Source organism: Schistocerca nitens, chromosome 9, assembly GCF_023898315.1.
Source record: "Schistocerca nitens isolate TAMUIC-IGC-003100 chromosome 9, iqSchNite1.1, whole genome shotgun sequence".
Classification (NCBI taxonomy): domain Eukaryota; kingdom Metazoa; phylum Arthropoda; class Insecta; order Orthoptera; family Acrididae; genus Schistocerca; species Schistocerca nitens.
This window is the reverse complement of record NC_064622.1, coordinates 448638857-448664869: the sequence shown is the minus strand read 5'-3', so window position 1 is coordinate 448664869 and position 26013 is coordinate 448638857. Positions and strand designations below refer to the sequence as shown.

At 44.5% G+C, this 26013-nt stretch overlaps 1 protein-coding gene across 1 annotated transcript in view; it reads right to left on the bottom strand.

The window, feature by feature from the left end:
* LOC126204311 (uncharacterized) overlaps positions 1 to 26013 on the bottom strand; it is a 135336-nt gene that overhangs the window by 45447 nt on the left and 63876 nt on the right. The window contains exons 3-4 of the mRNA XM_049938696.1: positions 14854 to 14995; positions 8150 to 8283 (exon numbers count right to left, since the gene is read on the bottom strand). Coding sequence (XP_049794653.1) covers positions 8150 to 8283; positions 14854 to 14995 — 276 coding nt within the window. The remainder of the gene's footprint in view (positions 1 to 8149; positions 8284 to 14853; positions 14996 to 26013) is intronic.

Sequence of the window (26013 nt, the reverse complement as noted above, 5' to 3'; positions counted from 1 at the left end):
GCACTATGGGAAGCACCGACGCGAACTCTGAAAGTGTGGTGTGACAAAACAAATCTGTATAAAACTAAGGAGTGGGCCCCAGAGACCCCTCCCCCATGCAGACTAGCGAGGATGTGGTGTCACCAAGTGGTATCGTAGGCTTTCATGAGATCGAAAAAGACGGCAATAGGTTTTGTCACCGGGAAAAGGCTGATCGAATTTCAGACTCGAGGTGCATCAAGTTGTCGATCGTGGTGCGTCCTTTGCGAAAATTGCCATGAGATGGAGCAAGAAGGTCCCGAGACTCAAGGAGTTAACACAATCTCTGGCTCACCATACATCAAGCAGCTTGCACAGAACGTTGGTGGGGTTGATGGGACGATAGCTGTCAACATCTAATGGGTTCTTCTCGGGATTTAGCACTGGAATGACACTTTCCCACCACTGCGATGGTAATTCGTCATCGCTCCAATGCCGTTGAAGACAGCAAGAAGGCTGCGTTGGGAATCCACTGACAGATGTTTCAGTATTTGCGAATGGATGCGATCTGGGCCAGGGGATGTGTCAGGACAGTCAGCAAGGGCAGTGAGAAATTCCCACTCACTGAATGGAGCATTCTAAGGCTCAGGGTGATGTGGAGCAAAAGAGAGGTGCTGTCACTCCATCCTCCGTTTGAGGAGACGAAAGGTGGGGTGGCAATTCTCCGATACAGAGATGCAAGCATAATGCTCAGCAAGATGCTCTGCAATTATGTCTGGATCGGCAAGTACACCACCAATTATGGAAATTCCAGGTACACCTGCTAGGTTATGATAGCTGTAAAGTCGGCAGAGCTTGGCCCAAACCTGGGAGGGGGAAGTTCGTTTTCCAAAGGTGGAGACATAGCTTTCCCCAACACTCCTACTTTGTTCGTATGATGAGGAGGCGTACCTGTGCTCAGAGCTATTTGAAGGCAATAAGGTTCTCCAGGGACAGGTGGCGCTTATGACGTTGGAGGGCCCACCTACGGTCTCTAACGGCTGCAGCGATTTCCGGCGCAGGAAGGGGACTAATGCCTCTTAATTTTTTATGTAAAAACTCTCATCGTTTTTTAAATAAAACAAACGTGATTAACATTCTGCATCTTTATTCTTCATGTCTGTATATTTATTTCTCAACATAGTCACCCTGGTGACCTGTTTGTCGATACTGTCACTGTGGAATGTTTGACTTTGTTGACAGAACAACAGCATCACCTCTGCTTGCACCGCCTCATAACTTCAATGTGAAGTCCTCTAGTGTGTTCTTTAAGTTTTGGAAACAGAAAGATATCGGATGGGGCCAAGCCGGGACTGTATGGAGGACGAACGACGACAATGAACGCAAGGCATCCGATTGTTGCAGATGTCGCAGCGCTCGTGTGTGGTCTGACATCGTCATGGTGAAGAAGAGAGGAGAGGGTGCGCCATGTGTGAACGAACACTAAAAATCTGAAACTCGTTTACAGCACATTGTTTCATATGCACCGACTTGCACCGACATGCACCGACTATCAGACCAATTGTGTGATTGGATTGAGGAGTTCCTAGATAACAGAACGCAGCATGTCATTCTCAATGGAGAGAAGTCTTCCGAAGTAAGAGTGATTTCAGGTGTGCCACAGGGGAGTGTCATGGGACCGTTGCTGTTCACAATATACATAAATGACCTGGTGGATGACATCGGAAGTGCACTGAGGCTTTTTGCAGATGATGCTGTGGTGTATCGAGAGTTTGTAACAATGGAAAATTGTACTGAAATGCAGGAGGATCTGCAGCGAATTGACGCATGGTGCAGGGAATGGCAACTGAATCTCAATGTAGACAAGTGTAATGTGCTGCGAATACATAGAAAGATAGATCCCTTATCATTTAGCTACAAAATAGCAGGTCAGCAACTGGAAGCGGTTAATTCCATAAATTATCTGGGAGTACGCATTAGGAGTGATTTAAAATGGAATGATCACATAAAGTTGATCGTCGGTAAATCAGATGCCAGAATGAGATTCATTGGAAGAATCCTAAGGAAATGCAATCCGAAAACAAAGCAAGTAGGTTACAGTACGCTTGTTCGCCCACTGCTTGAATACTGCTCAGCGGTGTGGGATCCGTACCAGATAGGGTTGATATAAGAGATAGAGAAGATCCAACGGAGAGCAGCGCGCTTCGTTACAGGACCATTTAGTAATCGCGAAAGCGTTACGGAGATGATAGATAAACTCCAGTGGAAGACTCTGCAGGAGAGACGCTCAGTAGCTCGGTACGGGCTTTTGTTAAAGTTTCGAGAACATACCTTCACCGAAGAGTCCAGCAGTATATTGCTCCCTCCTACGTATATCTCGCGAAGAGACCATGAGGATAAAATCAGAGAGATTAGAGCCCACATAGAAGCATACCGACAATCCTTCTTTCCACGAACAATACGAGACTGGAATAGAAGGGAGAACCGATAGAGGTATTCAGGGTACCCTCCGCCAGACACAGTCAGGTGGCTTGCGGAGTATGGATGTAGATGTAGATGTAGACATAGTTACTTACACACCGCCATGTTACATGTTACAGTTTGGAACCCTCTAGCGACAGTGGACAGCGAATATGAAGATATGAAGAATAATTACGTTGAATGTTACTCACGTTTGTTTTATTGAAAACCATCGAACTGATGAGCTCTTTCATATCCGTCTGTGTTCTATTTTTTTTCTATCTAGAGATATTAATCATAATTCCGCTGTTATGTCTGTATTTCGTTTTCCATTTTTTTACATAAACAATTCGCAAGCCTTACTTTTCAGCACGCCCTCGTTCATGTAACCTATACATTTAAGTGTCACACGTAATAATAACACCCCTAATTTATAAGTTATTGAGTCAGGCTTTAGGATTCAATGTATGGTGTGTAAAAATAAGACTAACGATGTATGGTAACAATTTTTTCACATATCATCGAGATCAGAGTGTATGTTAATACTGCTTCACACTCTCGTCACTGTGAGCTGCCACTAAGGCTTTGATGATATCCGTGTAGATGTTGCGTTAAACACCACTCATCATTCTTATAAGGAAGCCATGGAAAACATGAAACGGACAGGTGTTCTTAAAACGAGTGCAATGTACTCGTATTACCACGGCAACACCTAACCCGGTGCCTATTGCAGTTCTGTTGTTATCTTCCAGGAATCAGGAAGCTGTCTGAAAATTTTGTCAGATTGTAAAATACACACTGTGTTTTCAGCAGTGCTGGCCGTCTAGAAATATCCCCTCACGTAGATATCATATGGTATTTGTCTTCGTGAAAGATGTATCATCTCGTGGACACATTATAACTTGGGGTCCCCTACACTATGTGATCAAAAGTATCAGGATAGCCCCAAAAACATATGTTTTTCACATCAGGTTCAAATGGTTCAAATGGCTCTGAGCACTATGGGACTTAACATCAGAGGTCATCACTCCCCTAGAACTTAGAACTACTTAACCGTAACTAACCTAAGGACATCACACACATCCATGCCTGAGGCAGGATTCGAACCTGTGACCGTAGCGGTCGCGCAGTTCCAGACTGAAGCGCCTACAACCGCTCGGCCAACCCGGCCGGCTCATATTAGGTGCAATGTGCTGCCACATACTGGCAGGTACTCCATATCAGCGACCTCAGTAGGCACTAGACATCGTGAGAGAGCAGAATGGGGCGCATCGCGGAACTCACGGACTTCGAACGTGGTCAGGTGATTGGGTATCACTTTGTCATACGTCTGTAGGCAAGATTTTTCACACTCCTAAACATCCCTAGGTCCACTGTTTCTGATGTGATAGTCAAGTGATAGTGAAGGGATACCTACAGCACAAAACCGTAGAGACCGACCTCGCCTATTGACTGACAGAGACCGCCGAAAGTTGAAGAGGGTCGTAATGTGTAATAGGCAGACATCTATCCAGACCATTACACAGGAATTCCAAACTGCATCAGGATCCACTGCAAGTACTATGACAGTTAGGCGGGAGATGAGAAAACTTGGATTTCATGGTCGATCGGCTGCTCATAAGTCACATATCACGCCGCTAAATGCCAAACGACGCCTCGCTTGGTGTAAAGAGTGTAAACACTGTGCGATTGAGCAATGGAAAAACGTTTTGTGGAGTGACGAATCGCGGTACACTATGTGGCAATCCAATGGCAGGGTGTGGGTATGACGAATGCCCGGTGAACATCATCTGCCAGCGTGTGTAGTGTAGCGCCAACAGTAAAATTCGGAGGCAGTAGTGTTATGGTGTGGTCGTGTCTATCATGGAGCGGAGTTGCACACCTTGCTGTTTTGCGTGGAACTATCACAGCACAGGGCTACAGTAATGTTTTAAGCACTTCTTGTTTCCCACTGTTGAAGAGCAATTTGGGGATGGCGATTGCATCTTTCAACACGATCGAGCAGATGTTCATAACGCACGGCCTATGACGGAGTGGGTACACGACAATAACATCCCTGTAGTGGACTGGCCTGCCCTGCACAGAGTCCTGACCTAAATCCTATAGAACACCTTTGGGATGTTTTGGAAGGCCGATTTCGTGCCAGGCCTCACCGACCGACGTCGATACCTCACCTCAGTGCAGCACTCCGTGAAGAATGGGTTACCATTCCCCAGCGCGTGACTGAACTTATGCCTGCGAGAGTGGAAGCTGTCATCAAAGCTAAGTGTGGGCCAACACCATATGAATTCCAGAGTTACCGATGGAGGGCGCCACGAACTTGTAAGTCATTTTCAGCCAGGTGCCGCATACTTTAGATCACAAAGTGTGTGTTTATGCGTTCAGCTGGTTTTTATTTGTATAGTATTTTTAGAGATCCGCCACTCAACAACGAATGGATGTGTTCTTTCACTTCCTTCCCGGTTGTTCTAGTTTTGCCATTTAGAGGTATAAATCAAAATGCCGCTTTTATTTCCTATTTTGTGTTCCATTTTTAGCGTTCTGAATCTCAGTCGGAAAACCGGAACCCTAATAAGATTACTTTGTTGTCCATCTGTCCGTCTATTTGTCTGTGCGACTATTAAAAATTGCGTTGTCACGAACGGGTGGACGTACCAAGTTGACATTTACGTCCCATATTAAGATCCATGTTCCTTGGCGGTGTAAAAAATTTAATCTTCTAAGTCAACGTCATCAAAAGATATGGACACTTAATCCACATATTTTGCCTCCGCAAAGTCACTCACAGAAAAGTATAAGATACTACTCGTTGACGTACAGTCATGATATTTGGCGAGAAGCAAGGTTTCATAGTACAGGCAAAAAGGAAAAAAAATCTGACAATTGTAAATTTGTAATTATATCACACGACTTTTTTTTCATTTGTCTCCCGACTGTGTGTCTGTCGTTCTGTTACGAATTCTTTTTCTCAAGAGCGGATAGACGTATGTCTTGCCTGTATCGCTATCGAATACAGTCAAATATCGTCGATATTCTCGATTGTCAGGATGCGTGAACTGTCTACACACGTAGTTAAACCTTGGCGGAACTCTCAATTCGCGAGTCCTATTCGTACATATCCTTCTACATGTCTGTGTAATCTCATTTCCGCTATCTGGATTCTAAGTGATTCCAAGTTTCACTTCCTACACTAAATCTGAAAGTGACTAGCGTTTCATAAATTTTCAGAAATGTCCCTTTCTTTGCCAACGGTCTTGCCTCTTTGTAAACACCGGTTCTCGTCAGAGCATCGAAGTTAAGGAATGTCGGGTGTGATCAGTACTTGGATGGGAGACCGCGGGATACGCTATGTCTATTGGTTACTTTCTATTTCCACTTACTGCAAAGGGAGGGGGCGTAGAGTTATTGATCACCAGACGTTGCGCAGACTTCCTGGTTTGAATCCCAAGCTTCTCCGCGATGTCACACGAATTGGGGGCATATGACACTGTTGATGGTGATCATTCCTTCGGATGGAGACCTTAAGCTTAGCTGACGCCTTAGTGCTAGTCGAGAGGAGTAGGGTACGGGCTGGTAGTAGGTTTCACCCTCTCACTTCCTTTCATCCAAAACAAAGCAAACCCGTACACTATATTGGAAAAGCACTCGTTATAGCCATCCACACGCCCTAAGAGACAGATACACACTTGCCTTCCCGTGACCTGTCATGAATTGTCAACTGCGAACGATCTCGACTAGGACCTTGCATAGTACAGTAATGAATCCTGCATTTGCTGCCCTACGCTCAATGCTTCAGTATGGGACGACACAGATAAGGACTCTTACCTTGCTTCCTTTGAAATGTTCGTCTAATAGTATCACTCTTTAAGTTAAATTTCTCTGTCGTCTCTAGAAAATTAATTTGGCCTAACATGTGATATACTTCATCCTAAGGATTTAAAATTTTTACTGGCCCTACTATTTCCCCATTTATTATAATATTTGATCTAATTTTGTTCCCCCATCAAACTGCTTAACTTCCGTTTCGTTATCAGATAACACAGATTTTTTGTACTTCATATTCTGCCGTTTGCAGTTTATTTTCACTTTTCACAACAATTACCTGGTCATCTAGCAATAGCATCGTCATAATGTAGTCTCGATTTTAATATTAAAAGAGTAATACGGTAGTTCAATTATCCATTATAAAAGGAATTCATCTACGTATATACTAAAACGCACATGGGATAAATGCACTCTCGTCTTAAACTTAGGTTGATGGTCTCTGAATTTTAATTATTTTTGCCTGCTATAAATACACGAGACTCTTCATATATACTTTTCATAACTTCTGTTTCAAAACACTTATATTTATATAGTCGTTATCTACAGGTCATGCTGTAGGTCCTATCGAGTCCTGCGTCTGTATTATATGAGAGAACTATTTGGCTGCAGAAGCTGAAAAGAACGTATTACGTGAGATACGGTGTAAAAACTGTTGGCTCACTCCAAACCAAGAGGACAACATAGTTCCGTGTTAATAGTCACCACCATAATCGCTCGTCACAGGAGAGAAGAAAAACAAAGCAAATTACAGGTTTTGAGTTGAGTTGTTGGCAGTTATCGGATACTGGGTCACCATTCCGTCCCGGTGTCTGCCATATTCACACAAACAACGCAGGTTTACGTAGAGCTTGTGTACCGATCACAACTACCATAAAGACACATTTCACAAAATATGGAAATATTTCGTAATTATCCAAAATCGTAAAACCACTCTCAATTAAACAAGCTATTCCTATCACTTGTTGCAGGAGGACATTTTGAGCTTAAACATAGGGTGACTGGACAAAATATTAGTCATACTCTTAAAATAGTACACTGGTCCCTTGGTCGCTTGAGACTGTGACCATCATACATCACTACACATGAATTGGAATTCTGATGATCTTTTAATTAATCATCAGGTTAGGAAGAACAACCAGAAATCCACTGGAAATTTGGAAAGATCATAAAATAGAATTTACCAAATTTTATAATACTGCGTTAAAATATTGTATAGCAGTCGGCATATCCTTCGCATCTCAGAGATTATTTTCACTGGTGGCGAAAGTTTTGGATGAACAATGAAATCACCTGAGGGGCAAAAGACTGGGCTTTTGCAAAGCACAGTAAATAAATATCTGGACTTTTTAAAAACTGTATTTTTATAACAACTTTCTTTGTAATTTATAATAAAAGGTTTTCGACTTTGTGAAAGTATCTTTTTTCAGTTTCACTTCCATGCATTTCTAAACCATATTCGTATTCAGTTGCAATCGACGTAATAGGCATTTCGATACAACATTCTATGTATCGTCGTATGATGGATGCTATGACATGAAACATTGCATCGATTTATTATTATTATTATTATTATTATTATTATTATTATTTTCATATCCACGTCTACTCAGAAAAACCACAGGGCAACCTGGTACGTGTCACGTAGGAAGATTGTTGCCAGAGGTAGTGATAGAAAAAAATCATTGGAGCAGTTGAGGTTTCCTCCCTACACTTTTCGATCTGTAGCCAATAAGATGCACCATCGCAATTGGAAAGAAATATAAGCCAACTAGATTTTAAAAAGTGTAATACTACATTATTAGTAAAAGACTATAAGCGAAATGAATCTAAATGGTTTTGCCAACAAGAACCTCCTCTTATATTCTGCTTAAATCTTACGAATTAGAGACGCAGTTCTAGTACTCACTCAGATTCATTTCAAAACGCCCTTTGCCTTCAATTTTCTCTCCTTCGAATGTGAAATTGATTTTGTATCTTCCTGTCATCGTCACTAGCGGACTTTTGCCTCCCACGAAGACCGTATAGTCGTCCAGTTTGGCGCTGCAAAATGAAAAAAGATGGTTACGCATTAACATCTGTGACGACCATGTCACTGGGGAGCTACAAACACACACACACACACATATATATATATATATATATATATATATATATATATATATGATTTTTGTTTTCGTTTCTAGTTAATTTTATTTTCTAATAAATTCTTTATAACAGTGTGTAAGTAGTCACACATTTTTGCAGCTGAAAGCCTCATTTCTTTCCGTTCAAATGGTTCAAATGGCTCTGAGCACTATAGGACTCAACTGCTGAGGTCATAAGTCCCCTAGAACTTAGAACTACGTAAACCTAACTAACCTAAGGACAACACACACATCCATGCCCGAGGCAGGATTCGAACCTGCGACCGTAGCGGTCGCGCGGTTCCAGACTGTAGCGCCAGAACCGCTCGGCCACCAGCGGCCGGCCATTTCTTTCCGTGCCACACTATGGTTGACTGAAGGATATTCTAAGTCATTTCTCCTCCTACTATCACATCTACAAATATAACTGTTCTTCTCGAGCTGTGATTGATTCTTGACAACAAACATCATACGAAAGTCAATACGCTAGTTGCCTAACGACCCCACAGTGAAATATGCTACGGTAGTGAGAAATTCAACCTTCCAATTCCTGTTTACTAATGTCTTCAAATACCTCACAGACACGAATCTAATAACCTCCAGTGTATGTTGTTAACTAAGCTTCACAAAGAAAGTATTCCATTAAGACCTGTAGTGTCTTCATTTCACTAGCTTGCCATAAATTATCCAGAGTTAGATTCACTAAATAAAACAAAAGCTAAATTTAAACAAAAATTGGGAATACCTAATTCGCGGACATAAGTCAAAACACTGAAATATGTACCCATTCTATCTAATGTTAACCCAATCTCAATTGGTATCAGCAGCTTGTTTTTCAATATTACAGTTGGAGAGACTTTGGAAATGTTAAAAGAATTGTTACATAATATCAGAACAAATCCATTAGATACAGAGGATATAAGATTGGCAATGAGGCACGCTTAAAGCAAAATTAATTTCAGTTTCCACAGACACTGTACAGTCAGTCAGTAGCAATGCAGTCGTCTTTGAACCGCCTATTAGCTGAAATGTTTATGGATAATTCTGTACAAACCTTTTTAGACAAGAGCCCACAAGTTTTAAAATACACTGCTGGACCAGGTATGTCTATGATGTACTGTGCTTGTGGACAGGTACCACCAAACAGGCAAACTTCTAGAGACTTAGTAATACCTGTCAATTCCCAGCATCCTATAACATATAAACATCCAACCTTCCGCTCTATGGTACACTGCCTGCTATCTACATCACAAACCAAATCAGAGTTTGAAAACGAATTGAAAATAATAGAATAAATTGCATACAGGAATGACTACAGTCCTATCTCAATTGATAATAAACTCATTAGAAAGGAGTACCAGAGGATAACAGTCACTAAATCACACTGACAACACACAGATCCCCATGCTGTATGTACCTAGGCATGACTTTACAAGTACGTCCAGCAAATTAAAATCCAGGAAATGTACACCACATTTTTATACTAGGAATATTGTTGCTCACACTCTGTTCAAGAGTAAAGACAAGCTTCCACCTTTATAACAGTGTGGAATCTATAGGATTTCCTGCAATGTCTGTGGCAAATTATTTGGAAGTCAATAATATGAGGCTATAGCTACTACTCTGACTCAACGTGAAAGGAGTTAGAGACTTAAAAAAGAAAAATTCTGTCTTTCATCAAAATCCTCTGAATGGATATCGTTCTTATGATGTGATGTTCTTCATCAGGAGCTATGGGCAGAAATCGGGCATCAACTGACATTCTGGCTATCAATGAACACCACTCACAATGACACAATCCCTAATTATCAAATGCAGTTCCATTCCATTATTCATTCTTATTAAAGTAGCAGCAGCAGTTAAACCAGTTAAAATTTTTCTCGTAATTACGTAATACTCTTGTTGTTATTCCACAGACTCCTTTCTCCCCTCTCCTCTCCCCTCTTTTCACTGTTCTTCTCATTCGCCAGTTTTTTTTTTTATTATTATTCATATAACATGTAATCCGTGTCAGTATTCGCTCGTGCACGGTTTTTGGCCTGTACATTCTTATACTTTTAATCTCCGATCACAAAATAATATAAAATTATTTTGTATAGATATTTAGTCGTAAGAACGCACATATTTGTGGGATTCAAATCTTTGTAAACATACCGCCTGTTGGCGTCTATTTCGGGATCTTCGGCCGACGTTTGCTCGACGATTTTTCTGACGTTTTGCCAACACGAGTAGCTGACAGTCGAAACTTCATACTCTGTTGCTAGCGGTGAAAAGGATTCTAGACCGCCGAAGATTATATGTACTAGTCGCGCCAACGTCTGATGATTTTCACTGGTCAATTTCGCAGTAGTTCTCCCACTTCTAGCTGCAACGGTCGTTCGCTGCAGCACGGAAATTCAAGATCAGTTTAACTTGAGACTTCCCTCTTTCTTGTTGAAACTGTTGTCATGTTTGTGGATTTCAATGCCTTTCCCGAACAAGACAGCGCGATAGCTCTTCTTCAAGCAATAAATTCCGTGTAGGCGAATTTTATTTTCGTATCACACAGTGCGTGCTCCACCACGGCCGATTTCTCCTCCTGACCCACCCTGCAGTATCGTTTAAGTTCGGTGATCCTAGACTATCAGTCCCACATAGACTTTTCTTCCACATGCACGGGAAATGTGTTGTACTGGCGACTTTACAAGTGGGTTCCTTTTGTCCTTTGCTGATCCAAGACACCCTCTGATCTTCATAGATGATCTGTAAAACCTCCTTTGGTTCAAAAAATGGTTCAAATGGCTCTGAGCACTATGGGACTTCACATCTGAGGTCATCAGTCCCCTAGAACTTAGAACTACTTAAACCTAACTAACCTAAGGACATCACACACATCCATGCCCAAGGCAGGATTCGAACCTGCGACCGTAGCAGCAGCGCGGTTCCGGACTGAAGCGCCTAGAACCTCTTGGCCACACCGGCCGGCAAACCTCCTTAGGCCGAATTTGTGCAAGATGAGGGCAATTCTGTCCGTCAGCCTGGGGATTAAGACAGAAAGGCTTTACCCGGCATTTCTTTTCTGACGTTTCACATGGCAGGGTGTTATTAGACTTCGTGCATCTTGTTATGCAGCTGGTGGAGTACCTACTGCCCTTCAGAACGCTTTCCAGGTGTTTCATAGCGCGTCCGAGATTCTGCAGCTCACATATCTTGCGCGCGTTAAGCACGTACTAATCATTCCCTTATTGTGGAGTGGTTAATGACTTGACAGTTTGTAAAGGTATCGGCCCGTGTGTGTCGGCTTTCGATATACGCTATGTGCTGGTTTCTCATCATTCCTCGTAACTAGCACACCTAGAAAGGATAGTTGTTGCTCGTTTTCTGCCTCCATAGTAAATATTAAATTGGCATGGAGACTGCTCGGGGGTCTTAAGAAGTCACCGAGTTGTTACTCACTATGGCTCCACACGACGATGGTATCGCCGACGTATACCTGTACCTGTACCAAACATTAGGCCTACATCTCCTCCACACGGAGTAGTAGTACAAAATTACTGAGGCTTCAGTGGCCACTTATTGATAAATTGCCTGTTATTGTTGTATCGTACTCCACAGAAAGCCCGGTGGACATACAATGGTAACTGTGCACACACGCATTTACAGGTCACTGCATTTAGGTGGTGAACGTTCTGCAAAAATATGTACCAAACATGGTTTGCCGCACACATTTTACTAGTATTTGCATCTGAAATTGCTTAGTCCAGCGTAGAAACAGCTGTAAAATACGGAGAATAAAACAAAACAAAATCGACTGTACTGAAAGGATTACATTTGCATGCCGTTTAACCTTTTCTCATCTGCTTTTATTCCTCCGTCTGCTGTAATGATTTATTAAACATAAGTAAGCAAATGGGGAAGCATTCAGCTTCTTTCAAGAATTCAACATTAACAAGGAAAAGAAAAGGAAAAAACCAATTTTTTCGATTAATTGTAAGTTACTTACTTGGCGCGTTTCAACCAACTGCAAACAAATAAAAAGCAACGACCCAAGAATGTGACCTTAACATTATTATCTCGACTTTATTCGGGTTAAAACACAAAGGCTATTTGTTGCTTTTATAAAGAGGAAACTGCCCTATTACTAGGTGCCGTTTTTAAATTTAAAATCGCCAGTAAATTAGCAGTCTTTAAATTAAGAAAATGTGCCGCATTACTACTACTGAATACTGAAATACTACCCTTACAAAAATGTTCCGAATATTTTCTGATTCTGTAATTCCAGATCAAAGAATTAAAAAAGGTAATTCTTACCTCAGGAAATATGTTTCCTAATTTCAGGTTTTCGGGTTTCCTAGTTATGGGTAGTAAACAAATACAAAAATTTAATGATTAGTATCATAGCCTTTGTTCGTATTGATTTTTTGTTTCAAAAGTAAAGAGTGCTGCATGACTTTTTGTTATTCTGCAGAAGTTTCAGTCATAACAAGAAAAATGCTCAGTCCTGTGCTTTTTGATACGGAAGTCACATTTAAAAGCTGTACAAGTATCACCGTCGACACCTGCACATAGCTCTAACACAAGCGAAAGCAACCGATGAACTTAATCCATGTATCCACCGGACGTGTCAGGTGGCCACAATTGGTCACAGCATACTCATATGTGCTCCTTGTTCTCTTCATACTCATGTTTTAATGAAGGCTTGAAATGGAGTCTTTCTCACCATGAGCCTGCCGTTTCGTGGCTTACTTGTTCTTTCTTACGAACAGCTTCCTTTTGGTAGCCTCAGATACTGAAGGTCTGTCACATGTATCAAATTAAACTCATGGAGTAGGTTTTGTTGAATGTGATGTCTTCTCTGTTGTCTTTGCATTGCCAAGTGTTTGCAATAATAATACTTTAACAAGTTGTTCTGCAGAATGAAACAATTTTATGATTGTTATATGTCTATCAGGTCCACAATGTAAGTTAGTAATAAATGATATCTGAGGCAACGCTCTATATATTTACGTCGTTACAATCTTTGATTTATGTTATTGGTTCGTGTTCTGTGAGACAGACTAAGTTATAAATGTATATTTAAGACAAATTTCAGGGTTCTGCGCACAGGAACATATTGTAAATAATTCAATCACCGTTTTAAATTTATAATCTTAGTGCCATATTACGCTAACAAGTGCATCTTATACGTTTTTGTAGCAAAATGAAACCAAAACGAACAATTGGCTGCATCCAGCTAGCAAAAATGTAACATAATATCATTGGTCCGCCCGAAGATGAGTGTGTAAGCTCTCGAAACGAGTGGTGGGGTGAAATAAAGAGTGACTGACACAAATAATTGTTTTATTTGAAATTTTACTGCCGTAAACAGTCGCAGTTCCTTACAATAGTCCAACATGGACGACATAAGATTATGGCTTTTTTCCCCCTTTATCTAGGTACTGCTCCAAAGCCTTTTTAAGAGGAGATAACGTCAATACTACTGCTTTTCCTGCACTTGGTATTGGGTTTGATGGCGGAAGTATGGGAGGTGGGTTGATTTCAAAAGCAGAAATCGCTGTTTCTTGCCTTGCATTGATTGCAATCAACAATGGCTCTACTGTGGCTTCTGAGGCCTCATCCGCATTTGCTGCTGATTGCTGAAGAGGAAAATTCATAGATGAAGAAACCAAGGGGGTTACCCGGACATATCCCACATTTTTTTAAACCATTTACATCTCATCTCACCAGTATGTCCAATCCATCAATGGCCCAACGTCTTTGTCTCTCAAACATCGGACAGGTGGTATCTGGAATAAAATTAAGAACATCGTTTTGTATAGACTGACGCCAAATTTCGGATACCCGAAATAGTGCAACATATTACTACCCACTATTAGGAACACTTGCTTCTATTTAGGCACTACCTAACCCTTAAGTGAACTGTGGGTGACACGATTTATCAGACAGATAAAAAGTCTCATATGAAATGCTTTGAAAGTACATCTTCCCTGGCTCTAGGATAGATTTCCAACTGAAGTTTAGAAAATGTTTTTCCTGACCACAGCGCAAAGATAGCTGTGGAGAAAGAAACGTTAACAGCACGAGCATCAAACTCTCAAAGGCATATCAAAATTACCCTTGCTACTGGTTGCCGGAGGGAGCTACAGAATGCAGCACCAAGCAAGGACGATATTCAGCTACTCTGAATTAGGCAAAACCCGAAATACGGGCACTTTTCCCTATTCGTCAGCGAATCTTAAAATGATTTTGTAGTTCTTGTTCTTACTGCTTCGCTCCTCCTATAATATTTCCGTGCCTTAGTGTCACGAAAGGTGACTCTAAACACCACATCACTGTGGAAACGTCCAAAAATAAGACACACATCCTCTACTACGATGCAGTAGGAAGGCAGAATATGGCCGGCAGCGTCACGTGACGCGCCTTCAACCAGTCACGGCGACAGGCGGGTGGGAAAGGGGTGGCCGCACAGCTCCTACAAAGGGCTTTTCCTCGCAAGACGTACACTCACCGAACTCCATGGAAGGTGCTGTTGGCGATCCCCGAGACGCGGACGTCTCGCAGTTTGAGCTTGAGCCCCGCCTCCTTGTTGCCGAAGTCCAGCTTGTCCACCAGCAGCGGCTGTAGCGCAGGCAGCCCCAAGTCAGGATTTCCTGAAAACGTATTGTGCAGCTCAGCCAACTTTCACAAATCACCTCGTTAAGAGGGGCTGGACCTAAGACACGACGAAAATTTCGATCTGTGGTCTTTTCCTACAATAAAATACGAAGCCTATTGACAAATTAACCTCGCACTGGATATCAAAGAAAGAAAAATGGAAAAAAAATTATATACAGTCTGTACTTAGGAGGTGACGCTACTTCTCCACACAGTTGCCACCCAAACTGAAACATTTGTCATACTGTGACATCAGCTTCTTCATTCATTCGTAAAAGAATAGTGGCACTCGTTGCTTTAGCCAGTTATTAACCGGTAGTGATGTGTTGAATGCCTAGCTGTGCCTTCATCTTCGAAAATAGATGAAAGTAGCTTATTGCCAAGGGCGTAAAAACTCTCCCATCCAAAAATTCCGAGATTTTCCTTGTTTGAGTGTGAATGATGCCTTCGGTATTCAACCTGCGCCGTTTTCTTTGGATTGATTTTTGTAGGTTTATAAGAGTGTCACAATAAACACGTGATATCACTGACTTCTCTCTCTTTACTCTCATGAAATCGGTTGTCAAAACCGCTTTGTGATATCAAAAAACTGTAACAAATATTTAGCCGTTTGAGGGTGTCTGCTTGAGTTTTGTAGGGTTATTGGAAGAATGAGTGTCCGTCCACTGTTTGGGCTGTTCCTCAACTTGAGAGTTCACGTGCTACACCCATGTCCCACCCTCAGTCATGACTGTATCCAGAAATTCCTCCTCCTCTTCATGGTAGCACCGAAGGAATGTCGAGGCTGAATCTATTCTTTTAGTCTTGTGAACATTGATGAGACACTTTGGTACCACCGCGCACAAAACTTATGGTAACCGAACCCGTATCTAACAGTGTTAAAGAGACGATACGATATTGCAATGCCTGTGTTGTGAAGTACGATGTAATGTTCCTTCGCACCTGCAAGGACATGCAGCAGGGACTACGGCGACTACAGCGGCTATGAAAGAAATGAAATGTTTTGACAGCTGAGAATATGAAGCACCTCTCTAGCTGTATAATGGAATGACGACACTGAAAATTTGTGCTGGACCGGGACTGGAACCCGGCTTTCCGGCTTTACGCGAGCGGTCGCCTTAACCGCTTCAGCTATCCGAGCACGACTAACGGCCACCCCCTGACTTCTATGTCGTTGTCCATGTATCATACCAGTACTCGTACATCCCATTATGTTACCCTCATACAGGAAGATATTTTATATGTAAAAGAACAAACAATAATTTCATTATTTAGCTGGATGTGCTTCATATTCGCAACTGCGAATATATTTCATGTCTTTCGCAGCAGAGCCTGTTCCTTCGAACGTATATGCATTATGGTCAGGACAAAAATTTGCTGAAGAGTTCAGTTAGAAGTCTATCATAAAGCCAGGTAAGACGTACTTTCAAAGCATTTCATATGAGACTTGTTACCTAACAGATAAACCATGTAGTCCACAGTTCACTTAAGGGTTAGGTAGTGCCTAAGTAGAAGCAAGTGTCCCTAATAGTTGGTAGCAATATGTTGCACTATGTCGGGTATCCGAAATTTGTGTGTGTGTGTGTGTGTGTGTGTGTGTGTGTGTGTGTGTGTGTGTGTGGGTGGGTGGGTGTGGTTTGAGGTTTTCGGGCGCTAAACAGCGTGGTCATCAGCGCCCAAACGCATAGAAACAGGAACACATGCAGTGAAGGGACGAAGACGGACAGCGAACAAGGAGAACGGCTAAAAGACACGGACCTGACGCAGTTACAAATCCTCACATACAGAGGCAAAACAAGAGGAGAAGAAACGCACTAAAAAAGGAAAAGAAACACAAGGAAAAGAGAACAGAAATCGAAGTGAAACAAGTAGGTAATCGTGACTGGCGGACCTCTTACCTAAAGCCTGGGTGAGCCAGTCACCCAGCAGCACATTAAAATCCTCTCCCTAAAATCCGAGGCAACAAATTGGACAGGACACAAAACCGTAAGACCTTAACCACAGTCGTTGCGTCGTCTTGCAAAATAGAGGGCAAATCCGGTGGCAAGGAAACCACCGCCCTCTGGTCAGAGAATAAAGGACAGTCAAGTAAAATGTGGCGGACAGTAATCTGGACGCCACAAGCACTGCAGATAGGGGGGTCCTCCCGCCAGAGTAACAAACCGTGCGTTACGGAACTGTGCCCGATGCGGAGGCGAGTGAGGAGAACCTCATCCCGCCTGCATGACTGGTAGGACGTACGCCATGGCCGCGTGGTGGCCTTGACCAGACGCAGCTTATTTTCACCGACTGCCAGCCACTCCTCTTCCAATTGACGCATATCACGAAAACGCAGGAGGGAGGTAACAGCATGGAGAGGGACGGCACATTCAACAACGTGAGGGAGGGAACATGCATCTTTGGCAGCCACATCCGCCAGTTCGTTTCCCCTAATACCCAAGTTCCCCGGCACCCAGCAGAAGGAAACCTCCTTCCCCTGCCGTTGCAGGTGGAATAGGGCATCATGGATGTTCTGGACGACCGTATCCACCGGGTACAAGTGTTGCATGGTCTGAAGGGCACTCAGGGAGTCAGAACAGATGAGGAACTTAAGACTGGGAACACATCTCATCTGCTCCAATGCCCGAAAGATCGCAAACAACTCGGCATCAAAGATGGTAAACGCCGCAGGAAGCCGTAACTTGACGACTCGATCAGGGAAAACAACAGCACAACCAACAAAGTCCCCCTGTTTAGAGCCATCCGTAAATACTGGTACATGGTCGGCATGCTGGTTTAAAATATCGTAAAATAAGGAGGTAAAAACAAATGCAGGAGTGCATCTCCTCCGGTACTCTGACAAGTCTAAAAGGACGCTGGGCCTCTGGAGCAACCAGGGAGGCAGGCGGGTAAAACCCTGGAGTTGGGGTGCCACACGCTCCACACCAAGGGACTCAAGCAAATGCTTGGCACGAATCCCAAATGATCTCGTTGCCCTTGGACGACTGGAAAAGTTCTATAGGCGGTCGGGCAACAGTAGGGTATGCAGGGGAGGTAGGACAGGCAAGGAATTGACACACCCGTCGCACCATGAGGAGTTTCCGCCGGATGGCGAGCGGCGGTTCCCCTGCCTCAGCACACAGGCTGGGAATGGGACTGGTACGGAAGGCACCAGTGGCCAGCCTGATACCCTCATGGTGTACTGCGTCAAGAATCTTCAGATACGAAGGCCTCGCTGACCCATACACGGTGCATCCATAGTCAAGACGCGACCGGATGAAAGCCCTATAAAACTGCAGCAGACGCCCCCGATCTGCTCCCCAGGACCGATGACTCAGACACTTCAAAATATTCAGTGCCTTCAGGGCCCGCACCTTGAGGTCTTTAAGGTGCGGCAACCACGACAACTCGGAATCAAAAGTGAGGCCCAGGAACCTCACAGTGTCTCTAAAAGGAAGAATGGTGTCCCTCAGACGCAATTCATGGGAGGTAAAAGCACGTCGAGAACGATTAAAATGAACACACACACATTTGTCTGCAGAAAAGGTAAAACCCGTCTTCGCAGTCCATGCCTCTAATCGCTTTATCGTAAGCTGCAGCTGCCGACTAGCAGTGACAAGACTGGAGGAAGAACAGAAAACAGCAAAATCGTCCACAAACAAGGAGCACTGGGCAGGAATCCGGATAGTGGACGTGATACTGTTAATGGCGATGGCAAATAGGGTGACACTTAAAACGCTTCCCTGAGGAACACCATTCTCCTGCGTGTACAAATCAGATAGCACATTACAAACCCGATATCGAAAGAGGAGGCGGGAAAGAAAGAACCGAATGAAGATGAGGAGATGGCCACGAAAGCCCCACTGATGGAGTTGATTGAGGATAAGGCGGCGCCAAGTAGTGTCATACGCCATATTAATGTCAAAGAATACACCTAGACAATGCTGGTTGCGTAGGAAGGCCTGCTGGATGGCCGCCTCAAGCAGGGGCAAGTTGTCTATAGTTGAACGACATCTCAGAAAGCCACACTGAGAGTGGCTAAGGAGCTGCCTGGTCTCAAGCAGCCAAACCAGGCGACGGTTGGCCATGCGTTCCAACGTCTTCCCGACACAGCTCGTCAAAGCAATACTCCGATAACTACTGGTATGCATTCGATCCTTCCCAGGTTTGAGCAGGGGAATCAAAATCGCCTCCCTCCACGAGTCAGGTAACGTGCCGGATGACCATATCATATTAAAACAATTCAGGAGAACTTCTTTGGATGGCAGCAACAAGTGCTGCAGCATGCTGTACAGGATTTGATCATCACCTGGCGCAGTATCATGAGCCACAGACAGCGCCGAATCCAGTTCCCACATTGTGAAGGGGCAGTTGTAGGGTTCAGAACTTGGAGACCGGAAGTCCAAGTGATCCCTCTCGATGGCAGTGCGGTAGCGGCAGAAATCTGGATCACAGTTAATAGTGGCAGTAGATTCGGCAAAATACATGGCCAGTGTCTGGGCAATGTCTCTCGGCGCCGTGAGGAGACATCCCTGATAGGTAGTTGGCTGCGTTTCCCGGAAATCCTCCTGATGGCTTCCCATACTTTCGTAGAACTAGTGGAGCGGGAGATGGAGTTCAGGAACGATTGCCACGACCGTCGTTTGCTCTCTTTAATCACTCGCCGCGCCTTGGCCCTTGCCATCCGAAAGGCCGCAAGATTGTCAGCTGAGGGACAGCATTTGAAGCGGCGCAGAGCTGCACGGCGGGCTCGGATGGCTGAGCGGCACTCAGTGGTCCACCAAGGGACAGGACGCCTCTTGGGATGACTTGAGGACCGTGGGATCGACAATTCAGCAGCATGGGAGATCACGGCTGTAACAGGGTCGACCCATTCGTGGACGCTGGCACGGTGTTCCAAAACAGCTCTGCAGAGGTGCCACCTGGGCGGCACTGGTAAGGCCACAGTCTCATCCAGGAGGCGAATCCAAAGGGGGAAGTGGTCACTAGAATGGAGGTCAGCGGCAACCTCCCACAGAGCAGAATCCGTGAGTGCTGGAGAGCGAAAGGAAAGGTCAATAGCTGACGACGACCCAGAAGCAGTACAGAAATGAGTGGGAGCACCAGAGTTGAGGATGCACAGTTCTTCGGATGCCATGAGGCTTTCCAGAATGCGACCCCTGGGGCAAGTAGTCGTAGAGACCCATAAGACATTATGAGCATTGAAGTCCCCCAGAAGGAGAAATGGGCGGGGGAGTTGGCTAATAAGGTCTGTGAGAACCTCAGAGTCTATTGCGTCCTGAGGCGGTAAGTAAACGGAACAGATTGTGAGCCTCCGCCCCTGCAACTGCTTGCAAGTCCGTAACGAGAGGGAGCTCAGATGAGTGGTGCATGTCCTGGACAAAAACCGCAACACCACCCTTTGCCCTTTCCCCCATCAGATCATCAACATGGATTCCGGAAACAGCGATCGTGTGAGACCCAACTCGCGTTATTTGTTCATGAGACCCAGAAAATATTAGATACAGGCTCCCAGGTAGATGCTATTTTTCTTGACTTCCGGAAGGCGTTCGATACAGTTCCGCACTGTCGCCTGATAAACAAAGTAAGAGCCTACGGAATATCAGACCAGCTGTGTGGCTGGATTGAAGAGTTTTTAGCAAACAGAACACAGCATGTTGTTATCAATGGAGAGACGTCTACAGACGTTAAGGTAACCTCTGGCGTGCCACAGGGGAGTGTTATGGGACCATTGCTTTTCACAATATATATAAATGACCTAGTAGATAGTGTCACAAGTTCCATGCGGCTTTTCGCGGATGATGCTGTAGTATACAGAGAAGTTGCAGCATTAGAAAATTGTAGCGAAATGCAGGAAGATCTGCAGCGGATAGGCACTTGGTGTTGGGAGTGGCAACTGTCCCTTAACATAGACAAATGTAATGTATTGCGAATACATAGAAAGAAGGATCCTTTATTGTATGATTATATGATAGCGGAACAAACACTGGTAGCAGTTACTTCTGTAAAATATCTGGGAGTATGCGTGCGGAACGATTTGAAGTGGAATGATCATATAAAATTAATTGTTGGTAAGGCGGGTACCAGGTTGAGATTCATTGGGAGAGTGCTTAGAAAATGTAGTCCAGCAACAAAGGAGGTGGCTTACAAAACACTCGTTCGACCTATACTTGAGTATTGCTCATCAGTGTGGGATCCGTACCAGATCGGGTTGACGGAGGAGATAGAGAAGATCCAAAGAAGAGCGGCGCGTTTCGTCACAGGGTTATTTGGTAACCGTGATAGCGTTACGGAGATGTTTAATAAACTCAAGTGGCAGACTCTGCAAGAGAGGCGCTCTGCATCGCGGTGTAGCTTGCTCGCCAGGTTTCGAGAGGGTGCGTTTCTGGATGAGGTATCGAGTATATTGCTTCCCCCTACTTATACCTCCCGAGGAGATCACGAATGTAAAATTAGAGAGATTAGAGCGCGCACGGAGGCTTTCAGACAGTCGTTCTTCCCGCGAACCATACGCGACTGGAACAGGAAAGGGAGGTAATGACAGTGGCACGTAAAGTGCCCTCCGCCACACACCGTTGGGTGGCTTGCGGAGTATGAATGTAGATGTAGATGTAGATCTTTTCGATACACGGTATAGCCCCGTAAAGAAGGAGCATCAGTGGCCCGGAAATGTGTCTCTTGGAGACATAAGCACAAGGGGCGCTCTCGTACAAGGAGCTGTAATTCGGCCACATGCTTCCTGAACCCATTCAGGTTCCACTGTAATATGGGAGCCAGTGATCAGGGTGGCTGAATTTTCACCCTGCCTCTGTGCTTTGGAGGAGAGCCCGTACTGGCCAGAGATTTATTCCTGGGGCGAGAATATCGCCCCCGGTCGACATCAATGTCCATCAGCTCCGATGGCGACCCAAGGGAGATGTCAGACAGTACGATGGCATCGTCATTGGACTGACCCTGACTAGTCTCCTCAGGTGGCAAAGCCTTCACCTTCGGCGTCTTCGTCTTGGGGGGCTTAGAATGCAGAACCTTTTCAACAGTTGGAGCTTTACTCGCCTGGGCAGAAGGTGCCATATGGGGAGGGGCAGGAAGTACCCCAATGTCAGCAACCACGGCCTTGTCCGACGTTGTGGGGACAGCTGCAGGTTGCAAAACAACCGCAGCAGCACAAGTGCACTGGCAAACGCAGGTATTAGTGCTGACACTAGCATCATCCATTTGTGTAGCAACAGTGGCCAACTGTACCGGTTTCTGCAGAGCGGAAGCGAAAGATGTAAACACAGGAGGCTGCATGGCCTTTAAAGAGCTTCTTGGTCTCACCATAGGGGATGCGTTTAGATGTTTTGATCTCCTGTATCTTCCGTTCCTCGAGATAGATGGGGCAGACCCAGCTCCAGACAGGGTGACTCCCAGAGCAATTCACGCACTTCACAGGCGATGAACAATCGGCTCCTTCATGGGCAGGCTGACCACATGTACCACAAGTGGCTATCCCATTGCACCCCAACGTAGTATGCCCAAAGCGCTGACATTTAAAACAGCGCATTGGGTTGGGGAAATATGGCCGTACTGGCAAACGTAAGAAACCCGCTTTAACATGCTCTGCGAGTCTCGGGCAATTGAACGTGAGAATAAACGAGCCGGATTTGACTAGGTCCCCATCGACTCGTTTCATAATATGCTGCACGTCGACAATATCTTCGTCAGCCCACTCAGATTTCAACTCGTCCTTGGGGATATCCACCAAGTCCCTACATGTCACAACACCCTTACTATAGTTCAAAGTGGAGTGGAGCTCGGTCTCGATAGCGTACTCTCCGAGACAGGTTGCTTTCCGAAGAGAAGTGACTTGACGGGAACTAGAAGTTTCAGCTAACAGAGTCCCATTGCGCAGCCGCTTCACAGATTTAAGTGTTCCTGCAATTCCCTCAAGACCCTTGTGGATGTAAAAGGGAGAAACCCTCTCAAAGCTACCTTCCTTCCGTTTGACAATCAAAAACACATTCTGGTTATCAGCATGTGCTCTGTTACGACAGTCTGATAAATCTCTAGTAACACCAGGCGCTGGAGGACTCGCAGCACGAAGTCACTTTTTCGATTGGGTGTGTTTTCCTACCAGTGGCCCACCCAATCCACTGGTAGGGGGAAACGTAGAGGCCGAAGGGTCCATTGTGGTCCCACGAGCAGCTAGGGAACTAAAGGTCCGCTCAGACAGAGCCCCGCGTGCCTGAGTAAGCCTTATACAACTGGGGTGCGGCAGGTGCCCCAGAGGTTGCCCACTTGCGACTGTTCCACCCCAACAGCCATGCATCTTATAGGCGCGCAGCACACCGTAAGATTGAGGGTTTTTTATAGAGGTTTACCTTCCTCGCAATCCAGGTGGTCAAGCCAAGATTACCATTCCCTGCAGCACACAACATTCCACCGCCGCGCCATGCGGTGGTCGCCGAAGCATGTCTGGGGTTTATGGTGACAGGAGACTGGCGGCGCTGACCAGTCCCCAGCTCAAGACCCCAGGGTCGCCAAGCCCGTACTCAGCAAATGAATGCTGAGCCCCTGGGGGGCCGAAATTTATCGTCAGTTTATACAGAGCTATGTTCTGAATTTTATTCCAGATGCCACCTGTCCGATGTTTGAGAGACAAAGACGTTGGGCCACTGATGGATTCGACGTACTGCTCAGATGCAAATGGTTTCGAAAAATTTGGGATCTATCCTTGTGACCCCCTTGGTTTCATTATTTATGGATTTTCGTCTTCTGCAATCAGCAGCAAATGCGGATAGGGCCTCAGAAGCCACAGTAGGGCCATTGTTAACTATAGTTAATGTAAGGCAAGAAACAGCGATTTCTCCTTTTGAAATCAACCCACCTCCCATACTTCCGCCATCAAACCCAACACCACCTGCAGGGAAAGCAGTAATTTTGACGTCTCTTCTTAAAAAGGCTTTGGAACAGTACCTAGGTAAATGGAAGAGGAAAGCCATAATCTTATGTAGTCCGTGTTGGACTGTTGTAAGGAAATGCACCTGTTTAGGACAATAAAAGTTCAAATAAAACAATTATTTGTGTCAGTTTTTATTTCATCCCATGACGCGTTGAGTGTTTACATATATGCATGTCCGAAGGAACATAGCATCGTACTTCTTCAGATTACAACCACTGCGATTTCGTATTTACCGACGATAATGTCTCCCCTGCACGTGAACAGTTATGACACACGGACAACGTCATATTTAAATGGTATGGACGTCACATGGAAGTTTGGGTTTGGCCGTCAGTCGCGATCGAATAGTCAAAACCGTTGCTGGCACGATAGCTCAGCGTGTTCGCATTTATAATAAAAAAACTGTGTGAGCGGATCAACGAAGAACCTGAACGGGTGTCGTCGGACGTCTGCCTCGAACAAATTCAACGAACAATACAGAAAAAAAATGAGATCAAAAAAAGGAAGGCGGTTATAGTGACCGCTCGCGTAAAGCGGGAAATCCGGGTTCGATGCCCGATCCGGCACATACGAGGGTGGGAACTTTAATAGTGTCAACTATTTATTTACAGCTCGTACAAAATACATACGTGTTTCAAAGTTTTACCCTTAAAAGTAGTCACCAGCATTGTGTATAACCCGTTGCCAGCGACGTGGAAGTCGTAAGGTACTCTTAGCAGTGCCAGTTGTGTTGACAGTTCGAGCGGCGCGGTCTATTTCCCGACGAATTTGTAGCAGTTCAGAAGCGAATGCCGTGAAGTGTTTCCTTCAGTTTAGAAATCGAGTTGAAACTACGAGGGCTTAAGTCAAGGAAGTGAAGTAGGTGGTATAGCACTTAGGCAGCTCCATCAGTCAAACAAATCAGTAACAGCTTGCAGTGTACGTTCTTGAGCATTGTCCTGCAAAACGATGGTCGGGTCCTGCAGAAAGTGTCATCACTTCTGTCTCTATGTTGTTCATTTTTGGAACACAACCTACGACCAGCTTAGACACAGAAGTTCAAAAACGTGTGTGAAATCTTATGGGACTTAACGGCTAAGGTCATCAGCCCCTAAGCTTACATACTACTTAACCTAAATTATCCTAAGGACAAACACACACACCCATGCCCGAGGGAGGACTCGAACCTCCGCCGGGACCAGCCGAGAGACAGAAGTGACATCCTTTCCCCCTGAATTTTAATCCCACTCTTGAGCCTGTCTTCAGTTTCCTCGTTGCTTCTGCGATGTATAGATTGAATTTTCAATCTGAGCACTCCGTTCTTGATCTTCCACTCTTATTGTTCCCTCTTGGCACTTGTACATATTCCATATTACCCGCCTTTCGCTAAAACTTACTACATTTTTTCTCAGAATTTCAAACATCTTACTCTACTTTACCTTGCCGATCGCTTTTTTCAGGTCGACAGATCCTACGAACGTTTCTTGACTTTTCTTCATTCTTGCTCCCATTATCAACCGCAACGTCACATCCGCCTCTCTGGTGCCTTTACCTTTCCTAAAGCAAAACTGATCGTGCGATAATTCTCGAACTTGTCGGCTTTTTCTGTCTTCGGAATTTTGTGGATGATGATTCCCCGAAAGTCTAATGGTGTATCGCTAATCTCATACATTCTACACACCAACGTGAATAGTCGTTCTGTTGTAACTTCCCCCAATGATTTTAGGAATTACGATGGAATGTTATCCACCCCTTCTCCATTATTTGATCTTAAGTCTACCAAAGCTCTTTTATATTCTGATTCTAATACTGGGTCCCCTATCTCTTCCCCGTCGACTTCTGTTTCTTCTCCTATCTCTTCGTCCTGTAAGTCCACCCCATCGTAGAGGCCTTCAATGTACTCTTTCAACCTGCCTGCTCTCTCCGCTACATTTAACAGTGGGATTCCCATTGAACTCTTAACGTTACCGCCCTTTTTATTTCACCGAAAATTGTTTTGACTTTTCTATATGCTGAATCCGTCCCTCCGTTAATCATTTCTTTTTCGATTTCTTCACATTCTTCATGTAGTCATTTTGCCGTAGCTTCCCTGCAATTCCTATTTATTTAATTCCT